At 38.9% G+C, this 16,442-nt stretch overlaps 1 protein-coding gene across 1 annotated transcript; it reads right to left on the reverse strand.

The window, feature by feature from the left end:
* Positions 1-9,896: 9,896 nt before the first annotated feature.
* On the reverse strand, positions 9,897-15,696 carry LOC137418986 (beta-2 adrenergic receptor-like). Its single transcript, XM_078769549.1, has 5 exons — positions 15,016-15,696; positions 13,342-13,413; positions 12,898-12,930; positions 11,387-11,716; positions 9,897-9,929 (listed from the first exon to the last, which is right to left on the reverse strand). Exons 1-5 carry the CDS (start codon positions 15,694-15,696, stop codon positions 9,897-9,899), a joined length of 1,149 nt encoding a protein of 382 aa, XP_078625675.1.
* Positions 15,697-16,442: the final 746 nt, after the last annotated feature.

A 16,442-nucleotide genomic window follows, 5' to 3' on the forward strand; every position in this document is an offset into this window, starting at 1 on the left:
GGCTGCTCCTGACCGGAAGGAGCGTTGGGATTTCCAGGACTCACGTCGGTCAGTATCAGACAAGGGGCTAACCCCCCTTGGTAAGGGGAAAAGGCCGACGACTGAGATCCGTAACAATATATATGTACACTGTCGTGACCAAAACAATTGGCACCCTTGCACCTTTTTCAAATGCACCATATCTTCCATCAAATTGTTGAAATTAAAAAAGCTTTTGGTATCCACATATGTATTCTTTGATTTGCAGTGGAACAAAACAAGAAAAACTTAAAAGATTACTAAATCTGAGTGTAAACGACATCGCATAATTATATTTGCCGTTGTGGTTTTAAATATAGCTTCATGACATGATATATTTTCATTTTCATTGTGCTGCAACTGGCAACATCAACTGGTCTCAATCCCGACCTTATGGAGACCTTGAGTGGGTTGAAGAGAAAGATTATGAAAAGGTTTTACAGGATATCATTATCTCTACACAAGAAGAATTATTGGATAAAGCTAAAATTGGATATTATTTTGATGTTGATTTGAAATATTCTGAAGAACTTCATAATAAACTTAAGGATCTGCCTTGTGCCCCTGATAAAGAGTGTCCAAGAAAAGAATGGTTAAGTGGTTATCAACAATCATTTAATACTACACGTAAATCAACAGAGAAATTATTTACGACATTATATGACAAAGGGAATTATGTTTTACACCAAAGCAACTTGACGCAATGTTTATCAGCGGGGCTGATAATAAAGAAGATTCATAAAGTTTTACAGTTTTGTCAAAGTCATTGGTTGAAGGAGTATATTGATTTTAATACAAAAAGGAAAACTAAAGCCAAAACGGATTTTGAGAAAGTCTTTTATAAATTAATGAATAATGCTGTATTTGGAAAGCCGATGGAAAATCTTAGAAATAGACAAAACATAAGACTTGCTACATCTTGGAAACAAGCATTAAAATTAATTAATATACCTGGTTTTCAAAGAGCAGAGGTGTTTTCAGAGTACTTTTGTGCTCTCCATTTGATTAAAGAAAGTATTGAAATGGATAAACCTATTTATATTGGAACATCAATTCTTGACTTGTCAAAGTCATTAATGTATGATTACTTTTACAATAACTTAAGGAAGAAATATCAAAATGATGTTAATCTACTTTTTATGAATACAGATAGATTTATTTTGAAAATTAATGCAGAAGATGTTTATTCAGATGTGATTGATGATATTGATATTTATGACACAAGTAATTACAAGCTGGGTGTTCAGTTGTTTTCTTCAAAGAATAAAAAGGTTATTGGAAAGTTTAAGGATGAATTGAGGGGTAAGGTAATGAGTGAATTTATAGGATTGAGATCTAAAGCTTATGCATACAAGTATATTGATAATAATATTGAAAGAAGTGATAGAAGTTAAAGGGAATAAAGAAAAATGTTATTAAATAAACAATAAACTTTGGAAATTATTATAATTGTTTGACTTTAAAGAAAGAAGAGTTTCGAAAAACTAATATGATAAGAAGTTATAAACATCAATTATATTCAGAAGAGGTGAGCAAGAAAGCTCTTGGGGCTTTGGATGATAAGAGGTTTATTTTAGGAAATGGAATTGATAGTGTCCCTTATGGATTTGTGTTAAGATAAATAAAAACTAAACTTATAAATAAAATGAGTTATTGTCTCAAGTGTAAAATGAAAACTGAATCGAAAAATATCTCACATGATAAAAATAAAAATAATCGAGTTCATGCAAAAGGGGTATGTTTAGTCTTTGGCTCTAAAAAGTGCCAATTTATTCCTAAGAATAAAGGTGGGGGAGATATCCAAAAGTTTTTGTCAGCAAGTAAATTTACAACAACTGGAATTACAGGGGAATTACACCTTCCTGGATATTTTTTTTGTGGTCGACGGACAAACTTGGACAAAAGATTAGGTGAGGCTGACAATCCTAAACCTTGGTCTCAACCTCTAAATAGGGTTGATGAAGTGTGTATGAAGCATGATGTTGCTTACGGGAATACCATTACGTTGAATGAAAAACACAAAGCCGACAGAGAAATGTTGTATGATTTGTCTTTGATACAAAATCCAACGTTGAGAGAGAAAGTTGATAGGTTTATTGTGAAAAAAATTGATAAGTGCTAAATTGAAACTTGGTCTTGGTTATCCAGGTGTTTCTCCATGGACAGAGCCCTCAAAAACTATTAAGCTCCAATGATGTCATCAAGACTGAGGAGCTTTTGGCTGATGAATTGCATAAACCTAAAATCACAAAGTTTCAAAGAAGGAAGGTTTATTCCAAAGGTGTGTTCATTACATCTGGTCCGCTGATTTAATTGAATTATATAATGATGAGGGATACAATTATGCTTTAACCGTTATTGATTTGAGGAGTATATTTGCATGGGTTGTTCCCCTGAAAAACAAAAGGGGAATACTCTTATGTTAGCTTTCAGTTGGAATATTCAGTAAAAGCAAAAGAAAACCAAAGAAGTTATAGTTTGATGAGGGAACACATTTTTATAACAAAACTAGCAGAAGTACCCGGCGTTGCCTGGCAGGGGGGGGGGGAGGAGGGGGGCAGGGGAGAGGGAGGTGAGGAAGGAAGGGGGAGAGGGAGGTGGAGGGGAAAGGAGGGAAAGGAGGGGAAGGGAGGGGGAAGGGGAAGGGAGGGTAGGGTGGAGGCGAGGGGAGGGGAGGGGGGAAGTGGAGGGGGAAGGGGATGGGAGAGGGGGCATACGAGTGATTTTTTTGTAAACTCCAAAAAAACGAACTTTTTTTTCAATATTTTTTTTCCTTGCCGAGAACACTCCCAGGCACTCACTGATGAACCTCTGAAAGTTTGAGGAAGATCCGTTCAGCCATCTCTGAATAAAACGCGGACACAGACAACAACAACAACAACAACAACATGCATTTTAAGGCCATTTTCCATGCTAGAGCGGGGGTTAGCCTTGCGGTCCCCATGACAATCTTCTCCATTTTGCCCTATTTTCTGCATCTCTCCTTGTTAACCCCCTTGCCTGCATTTCTTCTTCCACCATCTTTAGCCAAGTCTTTCTCGGTCTTCCCCGTCCTCTACTTCCTTCTACATTAATTTCCATCACTCTTCTCAACCAGTCACTTTCATCCTTCCTCAACACATGACCAAACCATCTCAACCTGTTCCTCTTCACAGCATCAATCACAGGCAATATTCCCATCATCTTTCGCAATTCATCATTTGTCTTCCTCTCTCTCAACGATACTCCGCACATCCATCGAACCATTCGCATTTCCACCCTTTCCAGCCTTCGTTGCTGCTCTACGTTCATTACCCATGTCTCGCTCCCATAAATCATAACACTTCTCACACATGCAGCATACACCTTTCCCTTCAGCTTCAACGACACTCTCCTCCTCATCAGCACACCACTCAGTTCCCGAAACTTCTTCCATGCACATCTCACTCGAGCAACCGTTGCTGAGTCTGATCCACCTTCTCCATTCAGCATGTCTCCGAGGTCGCAAAATGTTTTCACACCTTCCAGCTTCACGCCGTCTCCAAGATCCAACTCAACATTTCCTCCATCTGCAGCTCCCTCTGTGCACACCTTACATTTGAATGTAGCTGCCACACTGGTAAATTACCCTCTCAGACCACTACATTTTTGATGAACCCACTCAGCGCACATTGTACATTGAATGGAGTTCACTCTGACACCCTCCCTGCACACAGCACACGGCCACCTCCCAGTTCTTTCCACCTCACCATATGCTTTACCACTTGCCATCACCTTCATCTTTCCGATATTCACCTTCAGACCTTTTGTCTCCATACATTCCTTCCACTTGTTCATCTTTTCCTTCAGTCCATCCATACTTTCCGCAATCAACACCAGATCATCTGCATACAACAACTCCCACGGTAAACCCTCCTTTACGTTCTGAGCCAGCACCTCCATCACAGCTACAAATAGTAGTGGACTTAGTACCGACCCCTGATGCACTCCCACCTTCACCTCAAACTCACAACTGTTCCCGTCCTTCGTCCTTACAGCTGTGCGCGCTCTTTTGTACATTGCCATCACTACTCTGATCAACCATTCCTCCACTCCTAACTTCCTCAATGCCCATGTAAATACTTTGCGTGGAACCCTATCGAATGCTTTCTCCAGATCAACAAACCCAAAAAACAACTTCATCCTCTTCTCCATGTACTTCTCCTGCAACTGCCTCACAATGAAAAGCGCATCTGTCGTTCCCTCTTCCTGGCATAAATCCAAACTGCATTTCGTCGATCTTCACTTTCTTCCTTATCCTCCTCTCCAACACCCTTTCCAATACCTTCATTCCATGCTCCAATAACTTTATCGCTCGGTACGAGCCACACTCCAGAGGGTCACCTTTCCCCTTGTATAGAGGGACGAGGGTACTCAGTTCCTAAGCCATTGGAATGCGGCCTTCTTTCACCACCAGATTACAGATCTCTGTCATTATCTTCACACCCCAACTTCCTGCTGCCTTCAACATATCTCCCACAACTCCCCGCGGCCCTCCCGCTTTTCCACTCTTCATTGCTTTTATCGCTTCCTCAACTTCCTTCTCAGTTATCTTCTCTGCCGGTCCTAAAACTGGGTTACTCTCTATGTTGCCATCCCATTCATTCTCTGTATTCAACAGCATTTCCATATATCTTTTCCATCTTCCTTTAATTCCATCTGGGTCGACAACGATTTGTCCCACTTCATCCTTCAAGCAACTCACCCCCATCACATCACACCTCTCTTTCGCTATGTGCTTTGCGATCCGGAATACTGCTTTCTGACCCTCTTCCGAATCCAAGCGTTCTCCGAACATTTTCCTACATGCCTCCTGCGCCTTTGCTACCTCTTTCTTTGCAGCCTTCCTGGCTGCCTTATAACTTTCATGCTCTGCTGTTTCTGCTCCCGTACCCTTCGCCTTCTGCCACTCCTTGAACTTCTTCCTCTTCTCGTCAAGCCTCTTTCCAACTTCATCATCCCACCACCATGTTTCCAAGTGCCTCGGTGGTCCTTTTGTCCATCCACATACCTCACCAACGGCTCCCAACACACTCGCTTTCATTGACATCCAACCACTTTCAAGCTCAACCACATCATCCTCTACCCTACTCAGCCTCTCTTTTAATGCCTCCCTTACTGTCACCTCTTTCAACCTCAATGAGGTCCTCAATGCCAAACAGGAAATTAGAGCAGTCTCCCTTGACATATCACGTGCCTTCTATACGGTCTGGCACCCCGCTCTGCTCACCAAACGCTCCTCTTTTGGTATCCATGGAAATCTCCACGCATGGCTGGCGGACTTCCTCTCTAGTCGTAGTCAACGTGTGGCCCTGAATGGGTTTCTCTCATCTCCTCTTCCTGTTCAGGCTGGAGTTCCCCAAGGCAGTGTTCTGGGCCCTGTGCTTTTTCTGGTCTTCATCAATGATCTCTCTGACTCTCATGAAAATCCTCTCTATCTCTTTGCTGACGACTCTACTCTCTGTCGCTCCATTCTTCATCCCTCAGATCGGCAGTCTGCAGCCTCCTCACTCTCTGCAGACCTTGACAAAATCACAGACTGGGCAAACAAGTGGAACATGTCTTTCAATCCTGACAAATCTCACACTCTTACGATGTCTCTCCGAAAAGACCGACTGGACAACCCTCCCATCCACTTTCTGAATAATCCTCTCCAAGAAGTTCTGTCACTCAAGCTTTTTGGTCTCACTATCTGCCATGAACCACATTTCAAATCTGGCCTCCAAAGCCAGTCGCCGTCTGGGCATCCTCCGTCGTGCGAAGTCCTTCCTTGGCACACCTGAGCTCCTCACCACATACAAGGCTTTCATCCGCAGCTCAATGGAATACTGCTCTCCCCTCTGGGCTGGTGCTCCTGCGTCACACCTGGCTCGCCTTCACGCTGTTGAAACCAAAGCATTCAGAATCATTGGAATCTCCCGCGATGAAGCTAACTCCAAGGGCCTCTCACTCACTCACCGCAGGCAGGTTGGTGGTCTTTCCGTCTTCTACCGACTCATCTCTGGCCTTGCCCCCCCCCCCCCGCTCTCTCTGGGCTCTGTCCCGCAAATATTCCTACAGGTCGCACAAGATCTGCCTGCAACCCTCTTATGGTTAAACTGCCAAAATCAAGACTCTCTGCTCACCTTCACTCCTTCATTCCTCTTTTCTCCCGCCTCTGGAACAAACTCCCTCACTCTCTTCAATCCCACTCCACCCTCCAAGTCTTTAAAACAGCTGTTCACCACCATCTCTTATCTTCCCCCATCCAAAACCTTGATATTTTCAACCCCCGCTAATTTCACCTCAATTCCACTTTTTTGAAATACCAACTTCTGTCCAAGAAGTCCTTGGTGTCCTTGTGTTTTATACCTCTCCCTCCCCCCCCCCTTCCCATGCCTCCTCCCCCCGGGCCCTCTCCCTTCCACACATCACCCTGCTCTCGGATGTTGTGTTTGTGTGCTTCCCCTTCTCCCCATCTTGTCTTCCGCTCCCTCTTTTTGGGTATTTTGTTTGTCTGGTTGATTTGTTTGTGAAGTAAATGTTAGCTCTTTCACGAGCCTCGATTCAGTATACAAAAAAAAAAAAAAAAAAAAACCTCCACACCTTCATTCTTGGTTGGTACTTCACCCGCCGCGCTCTCCTTGCACCTTTCACCCTTATGTCGCAAGTGGTGCTGTGAAACAGCCTCCTCCCCCGGGATCACCTTTGTGTCCCGGAGGTGCCCCCTATCTCGCCTACGCACCATCAGGTAGTCAACGGTTGTCGTCAACCCACCTGACGTGTATGTAACAAGCTTATTATCCTCTTTCTGGAACTGAGTATTACAAATCAACAAATCAGCTCCATCAGCAAACTCCAAAATCCTTTCACCTTCTCCATTTCTCACACCATATCCGTAACCCCCATGAACTCCCTCAAAACCATCCATACTCCTTCCCACATGTCCATTCAGGTCTCCTCCCACCACAACAACTTCCTCATCTTTCACGTTTTCCATCAGCTTCTCTATCGCACACCAGAACTTGTCCTTCTCTTCATCGCTCCGACCAACCTGCAGAGCATATCCCGAGATGACGTTCACCAAGAGCTTTCCAATCATCATTTTCACCATCATCAACCTATCACTCACTCTAGTCACACTCACCACACTGTCTACAAACTCCTCAGAAAACAGGACACCAACACCATTCACACCCTCCGGGCACCCTTGCCACACAAACTTGTATTTCTGTCCCTGCCTACCCTTCACCATTCTCACACCACTTCCCTTCCATCTCGTCTCTTGCACACAACATATGTCCACTCTTCTTCTGACCAATACTTCCACCACTTCTCCTGATCTCCCTGTCATTGTCCCTACATTCCATGTCCCAAACCTCAGAAACCGATCTCCACTTCGGGCTGCACCCTGCCCATATGTAGTTGTAATTGTCATGGTTCTCTTTTTGAGGTAATGTTTTTTTTTTATGGCCGGATGCCCTTCCTGACGCCAACCCTCTTAGTCGTCTCTTACGACACGCAGGGATACGGTGTACCTATTCTGACCAGGGTACACACTGGGAAACATTTAAAACATGGAAATTCGGGGGGTGGGGGGGGGGGGGGGGGGGCGTCAGCATCACGGCTGCGGTTTAAACATATTCCAACAATATCCAAACAGAACCATGAAAACCATGAAAAACAATCTGGGAAAAGTCTCCAAGCGAGAACGTGGATTTGAGAAAGAAGGAGCAGAGGTGGAAGAAAAACGAGATACAGCGGGCGGGGCACAAGTCGAGACGAGGAGGAGAGCGAACAAGCAACGTGTCCGGGAGGAGAGAAAGAATGAATATATAATTCTTTGTCTAGGGAGGTGAGGTGAGGGGGAGAAAATAAAATAAAAGAAACAAGCAATACAGCAAAGGAAAGAACTTAAATTGACAAAACACCGACGGGGGGAGGGAAGCCTCAAGTTACCATGCCGCGCACGAGGTACGACCCAGAAAACGATTAATTACACACAAGTTTGTACGAATTACAAACCAATACTAACTAGAAACATACAATAACACGTACACAGCAAAATAACCAGTGGAAATTTGACAAAGACAAGAATGGGAAAACACTTAAACTTCGATGCCGTGGAGAGCTCGAAGTACGCTTCACTCGCCCGAGGAACCGGAAGCCGGAAGCGGACACAGACAACTCGCGTTTATATATGTACTAGGGCATGCCCGTACTATATATAAGCTAGGACGTGCCCGTACGTGGGTGCCCGTTCCTTGCCAAAAAAAAAAAAAAAAAAAATTTGTGTAGGGGTGTGTGTGTGTAAACATCCTAGGGCGTGCCCGTACGTGGGTGCAAAAAAACATGCGTGCAAACAACAACAAAAAAAAACTTTGAAACCACGTGGCAGTAACGACCACAGAACCCCCCCCCTCTATTTACATGAATGGTTTGGTCCATTCGCAACGACCACAGAACCCCCCCCTCTATTTACATGAAATGGTTTGGTCCATTCGCAACGCCAAAGCGAACGGCGAACGGCTAAATTGCCATAGCTCGGTAACTACTTGTCCGATTAATTTCAAACCTTGAAAAGGCACATCCTCGGGTCCCCAGCAATATACCTGGCAAGTTTCAAGTATATCGGACCGGTAGTTGTCGAGAAACAGCGGTCACAGACAAACATACACACATACACACATACACACATACACACATACACACATACACACATACACACATACACACAGAGATTAATGGAATTATAGATAGATAAATCGGGATTTAAATTTAATTCAACAATTGATCCAGACGTGGATTCTCTTTCAAACATTCAAACCGACAGAGGTAGTTATTTATCACAGCATCTGTAGAATTTTCACCCTTTTACTCAACTCCATTTCGCTGTTATTTGGTGGAGCAAAAAGTCAACTGAGGTTTATAGATATTTGGATATTTATGAAATTTCTGAAAGATAATGGTATTACATTATACAGCACTTTTAATGAAGGAAAAGCGGTTGTTATTGAGCGTTTTAATTGCACTTTGACAGAGAGATTATATAAAAAATTTACACAAGTCGGTTCTCAACAATGGTTAGCTTTAATTCTGGGTATTGTAGATAATTACAATAATACAGTTCATCAACAAAATCAACACCATCGGAAACAGTTACAAAATTAGAATATTAAAAGCAAATTAATTTGAGAAAGGCCAAGTTCAAAGTTGGTGATATTGTAAGAATATATTGATGGAAAAGTCATTTTGAGAAAGGACAAAGAGATGGACTAATGATCTTTTAAAAATCGTTGATGTCATGGATACAGTTCCTTGGACTTATAAATTAAATGATATGAATGGGGAAGAAATCTTGGGTTTATTTTATTCACAGGTATTACAAAAGACACAAATAAGCAGATAATGCTCATGAAAGAAATGGGTTGGCACTTCACAATCCTCTACTACACAATGCGTGTGGATTTATTTTATATATATATATATATATATTTTTTTTTTTTATATCGAGTATAAATTATTAATAAATGAATATACAACCATTTTTTCTAGAATGTTGTTTTAAAACAAATGGCCAATGGAAGAAGAAATTTTTTCAAAGATTTGGCATTTGGGAAACGGGGGTTAATATTAAATTGTAAAGAAAAATATATTATATTAACACCAAATGGGGAATTCGTCATTCCTAAAAAAAATTCAATGGAAGGTAAAATATCATTTGAAAAGTTATTCTGGGGGGAAACGAAATATTTTCTACTAGAACAGGAAATTAAAGCCTATAAGAAAAATATTACCAGAAAAGATAAAATTAAAAGGTTTTTTTTTATTCGTAGTTTGAATATTCAAAAATGCAAAATTTAGAAGTAATATTCAATATATTACTCATTATACTTCTCCTTAACATCATTGTTCTGTCAATAGCCAAAATAGGTTTAACTAATTTTCAGATATAAATGGTTAAAGAATATTTAGATCTATGATTATCCACACATGTGTCGTGAGCGAGGAGGACCTGGGAAAATTGAAAAAATAAAAAATAATTATTATTTAAATACAAACAAAAATAAATGAAATGTGTAGTGATATTATTAGCATCAATAATGAAATTATAAAAAACTTTAAACAGAGTTTGATACATTTAATACCAAACGAAAAACTGTTAAAAATCTAATTATTAGGTATAATAAAACTAATAAAAATATTCAGCAAAATATTAGGCAAGCTAAAATATTGTTACATAATATCAAATGTGAGAAATTATTGTACATTATGGATACCGGGTTTCTTATTCAAGAATATAAGAAAATTTTACATCAACCCGTATCGCTATCAGAAAATGATAAACCTATTCTGGAAAAAAAGAAAATAATTATAAATCAATTTTTACTCATCAGCAAATAAATTGTGCGTGTAAAATCATGGAATATTTATATCCCATATAATGACACGCAGTTTAATATCATTTGTACAAATTGTAACAACACGGATATAAATAATTTTGAAATAAACGATACGACCATTAAAATATGTTTCATGTGTAACACTCAACAAATGAGTATAGATACAAATATGACTTACAAAGATTATCCACCAGATAAGGTTTATCAAGCATTAAATGAGAAATTGAATGCATATAGACTTTTTATAAATGATAAAGAAGATGATGTAAAATACTCAAAGATTACCAAAGCACATAATTATCACAATGTTTTAAAAAGAATTAAAATATACAAAATATTATGATAGTGTTAATTTAATATATATAACGTTAATGAAAAATAAATTAGATAATATTTCTCATTCAGAGTATGATTTGGTTAAAGATTTTAAACAATTATTAAAATTATACGATGAAAAACATGATAAAAATGAAGTTGAAAAATTAGATAGGAAAAATTTTAGGAATATACAATATTTATTATTTCAGTTATTACATAAGCATGATCATAAATGTAACATTGAAGATTTTACAATTCTTAAAACGGTTGAAAGAAAACAATTTCACGATAAAATATGTAAGGGTTTATTTAATACATTGGCTTGGCAATTTACACCTGCATTTTAAGAGGGGATAAGGAGAAATGGGAGAAAAGTAAGTTAATTAAACGGATAACAATCACTGAGATGGAGAAAAAATTGTGGAAATTATATAATTGGAAATGATACAATTGAAAATTATATAATTGAAAAATGAACCATGTTGAACCATAGTGGATAAATTATCGTTTGAAAAGCAATATTTTATATTATTTCATCTATATTATTCATCTATAGTTGGTATAATATAAATTTTTACAATACCGATATTACTATTACAATGTAATAATATATGTTTGGATTGATTGTTTTCATCTAATTCAGTATGTACAGCGATAGGCTTATTAGATATCGAGCCAATTTTTCCGATGCGAGTAAATTGTTCGGATTTGAAATAATGATGATAAGTTAATCTAGCGTGATCCACAGGTGGATCTCCTATTTCCTTACACATTTCATCACAAGTTTCATCACACTTTGTTTTATCACTCGTTTTATCTGTTGTATTTGTTTTATCATAGTCGTTATCATCTTCGTCGTTATCATCTTCATCGTTATCATCATCGTCTGTTTTATAATAAACAACTTTCTTTGAAATATGTATTATTTCGAATATAAAAGAAAGAATTTTTTTTGTGCGTTTTATTTCAATGATAGGGTCCTTAAACGAACAAAATGAATGAATGAATGATCGTTTTAAGGCCATTTTCCCTGCTGGAGCGGGGGTTAGCCTTGCGGGCCCCATGACAATCATGGTTCCCTGTTTGAGGCCATGTTTTTATGGCCGGATGCCCTTCCTGACGCCAACCCTTGGTCACCTCTTACGATGCGCAGGGATCCGGTGTACCTATTCTAAACTTGGGTACACACCGGGATCATTCATCCCAGCAAGCTGGTACTCAATTTGCCGACCTCGGAAGGATGACAGGCTGAGTCAACCCCCCTGGCGTTAATTCAGCGATCGACCGGGATTCAAACCCAGGATCCTCGGATCCTTAGCCAGCACCCTAAGCCAACACCAGGGATTATGATTTAAATATTATTGAAATATTTATTATTGAAACGAACGACAAAGCATATTAAAATTATAATTGAAATAAGAACTGGATTAGACGTATAATCTTGAATAGGGGTCGGTATGATATTTTGAATAGATTCGGTATCAATTTTTAACCATGTATTGGAATTATCCACCAATTAAGTTATTTCTTTAATGAATTCAAAAGGGGTTTCCATTTTAAAAACAATCTCGGTCTTGTTCTTTGTGAATTTAAAAAAGTGATTAATATGTGAGCCTAATCCTATATGAATTGCTTCTGAATGATTATACTTGTATGTTTCAAAATATTCAGCATCTAATTCCATTTTAATTAACGTATTTTGCGTGGTATATTTTTCAAGGTATAAACCCTTATCATTAATGATAAAACAAACTGTAGTCATATTCTGATATAGTACTTCAAATAGAGCTTTAAATTTATTTGAATGTTTTGATCGCACATAAAAATGCATTATTTTGTTATTATCAAATTTTCTTTAAATTAAAAATTAGATAAAATAAATATAAAATATAAAAATCTATAAAATGTGAAATTGAATGTGTAATGTAAATATATGAAATAGATTTTAGTATAAAGAATAATTTTATTATGGAAATAGAAATGAATACAACATATTGTGATGTTTGGCTGGAGGAGATAGAGGAGGAAGAAGAGTGGGAGGAATGAGAGAAAAAGGAGAAGGAGAAAAGAGAGAAAAAGGAGAAGGAGAAAAGAGAGAAAAAGGAGAAGGAGGAAAGGGAGAAAAGGAAAGTGGAGAAAGAAGCGATTCGTAAAAGAATACTGAAATTCTGGGAAAGAACTTGCGATCAACGCACTGAGGAGGAAAATAAAGAATATGCCGAGCTATGGCGAAGATATGACAAGCAGCTCGATATAGTGTATACAGAATTTGAGTTTAATATAAAAAAAATATATATAATATATAGTTAAATAAAAACAATTTGGAAATCAAATAATAAACTAAATTATATAATTCACAAATTATATATTTCTCAAAATAATTGGAAATTAAATAACAAATAAAAAATTAGATAAAAATATTGAAAATAGGAAATTAAATAAAAAAGAAAATATGTAAAAAATAATAATTGGAAAATAGAATTTTTTTGGGAAAATTTGGAAAATTGGGAAATTGAAAAATGAACCATGTTGGACCATTGTGGACCATATTGAACCATGTTGAACCATGTTGAACCATGTTGAACCATGTTGAACAAATTTGAACCATATTGAACCATGTTGAACAATCGCTGGTGCGCTGTGAGCCAGAAACAACAAAATCATACGACTGATGTGGCTATAAAGGATATTTTTGATGAACTGATTCATCAATTAATCAATTAATTATTTATTGATTAATAAATTAGTTTTTTGATTTTTTATTCATGACTTATTTAATTACATTTTTAAAAGTTACATCTTCGGATGAAGCACAAGTGGTTTAGTTATGCTATTAGCCAATTGATTGAGAAAATATTTTATCATAATCTTTTATTGATATTAAATTTGCAATCAATCAATCAATTATTGCACACCTCGCCGTTAGTCAGGGCCCTTAGGGATATTTTGGGGCCGTTTGGTTCAAATTCTTCCAAAAGCACCAAATTTGGCCCAGATGTTGCCCATGCCATACTCTTTCGATTTTTGACGGGCGACAAGACGGGCGCTCCCCCCCCCCCCCGGGGGCCCCATATGGGCGAAATACTAAATGGCCACCACCCGGATTAGAGGAAAATCAGTTAAATAACCAAAAGGGTTGGAATCATGTATGATACCACTTTTCAGGGGTTTTCGAGGTCGAGGAATCCAATTTATGATGTTATTTTGATGATTCGAGGTCAAGGTCAACCCTCAAGGTCATCTTAAAGGTCATTTTTGAGTCAAACATGTCGGTTTTTGAGTTTTTTGTCAAGATTTACGCGAGGTTCACCATTTTATGTTTCTGGGTTGGGTAATCGAACTCTGACCTTATTTTTGACAATTAGAGGAAATATTTACATGTCTATTTCCTAATTTTCAGGCATATGCAGTTCATCAGTCTAATTACAAAGGTACGGATTTTGATGTTTTATGAACTGTATGCCATATCCTTGTGTTTAATTTTTGTGCGATCGTGATCCGGGTTCATGTATACATGATTGTATACATGTCATAAATATGACGTCATAGGTCATGTGACCTGGCGGCCATATTGGATTTTATGAAAACCTTAAAAATGGATCCCTGCCTTCATTTTTCGATCGATTCATTTTGAACTTTGACCACTTATAGTACGCCATGTGATTGGATGCATATCCTAATTATGACATCATAGGTCAGGTGACATGACGGGATGGACCGGTATGGTCCCCGGATCATACCGCCCTTGGCGCCCGTCAAAAATCGAAAGAGTATGGCATAGTCAACATCTGCGCCAAATTTGATGCTTTTGGAAGAATTTGAACCAAAATATCCCGAAGGGCCCTGACTACGTCCCAATACAGTCTCTATGAGCTGCATGGCAGTATTGCCGGGTGCCAGAGGTGCTCCGGCAATGCCGCGCTGGAGGATATTTAATCATTTGGCATGGGGGCGGTGTACTTTGAATATATCTGTACTTGTTATTTTCTGAGTTAAAAGGATATATTATGTTCTGAATCAAAAAGAAAGGTTCTGTAATATTAACAGTGAAATAAAGAATTGTGGAGATCAAATACTTTTGTCAATTTCAACTTATTATTTGAAAAAAGTGCAAAGGTGCCAATATTTTTGGCCACGACTGCATACATACATATACATATGCACATACAAGACAAGAATAGCTGTTCGTTTGTGGTTATACTTTCTGAAGGCAATGTATATGCTGAATAGAAATTTAACATTGTTTGTGAAGATTTGGAAAAGAAAGTCGCATTCTTACCTGCCGATTGGCTTCCTTGAGCACTTGCGAATATACTAAGATCATCAATACCGCCGGCAGGTGGAAGGAGAGTATGTTTGAGATGATGACGTACTCTATGGTGGGGAGAAAATTGCAGCAAGTTGGGTTTTCATAGCACGCCAATGCTTCAGGTTGTTTTGAGCGGTACCAGTTGAATTGGATTGGAAAGAAGGACAAAGTGAGGGATACGATCCACACAGCAAGGACAGCATAAGATGCTCTTCGCCGTGTAACGAGGGATGGATATCGCAGCGGCATCGTGATGGCAATGTAACGGTCGAAGGCGATCACACACAGACTGTTGATGCTCGCAGTTACACTTGTGACATCGATTATGAATCTAAAGTTGCAAGCCTGACGTCCGAAGGGCCATGCGCTTCCTTCAATAATTTGCATCGCAGTTAAAGGCATCTCCACCGTCCCGATGAGCAAGTCCGCGCAGGCGAGCGAGGAAATGAAAACACTCATCACCCCGTTCATGAGATGTTGGTAACGCTGTATAGAGAGGAGAACCAGAACATTTCCTCCAACGGTGATGGTGGTGATGAAGGAGAATGTGATAAACAAGGTGATGTACGAAGCATTTGATAAACCAGAAGTAGAGTGGTTTCCCATTGTCATCGCTTCAACATTTGCTTTTCTGTAATCACCCAGCCTCATTTCTGGTCTTCCCAATTCACCAAAAACTTGGAATATTTGTTATCTTCGACAAAATGAAAACGAGTATCACATTGACTACTTTCACTGGGGTAACAATCATTTTTCAGCTATATATTTCTTATATGTCATAATTAGTATGGTGGGAGTGAATTATATTTTTTCATCTTGCACCAATTAACAACCCCAAGTGTGTGTGTTTTTTCCCCTTGAGATGAGCAATAGAAAAATCAAGAAAATGTTGTTTTTTCCCCACAGGACATGGCAGGATGTCCTCAATGAGGATCCTGAAGGAATTATGTACTGCATCATGGATGGACTGTTCGAACCAAATAATCGAATCACCGAAGGTGGACATAGGTTATGTATTCACCCTTGTTTGTCTGTCTGTCGGTCTAAGAGCAGGATATCTGAAAAGGTTATGGACAGATTCGGGCAAAACTTTGTGGACATGTTGGTTGTGTGAAAAGGAGAGATTTACACGATTTTGGTGAAAATCTGGATGCGGATAGTAGAATTTTATAAGTGATTCTTCACCACTGAATGATAGGACCTAAAATGATGATATTTCAAAACGTTGTCGATGCGTTTTGACAAAACTAGGTGGATGATTTGAGTCGGTGACCAGAAGAGGCAGATTCTATTTTGGTTCAGGTCCGTATGCAAACCCGGCACACCAGTGCGGTACAAAACAAACTGTTCAGCCTGGCGGAGGTAGGCACTCGAGTGAGTGCGGTTCTAGTTAACCC

The sequence above is a fragment of the Myxine glutinosa genome, unplaced genomic scaffold, assembly GCF_964187855.1.
Source record: "Myxine glutinosa unplaced genomic scaffold, kmMyxGlut1.1 SCAFFOLD_3039, whole genome shotgun sequence".
In the NCBI taxonomy this organism is placed as follows: domain Eukaryota; kingdom Metazoa; phylum Chordata; class Myxini; order Myxiniformes; family Myxinidae; genus Myxine; species Myxine glutinosa.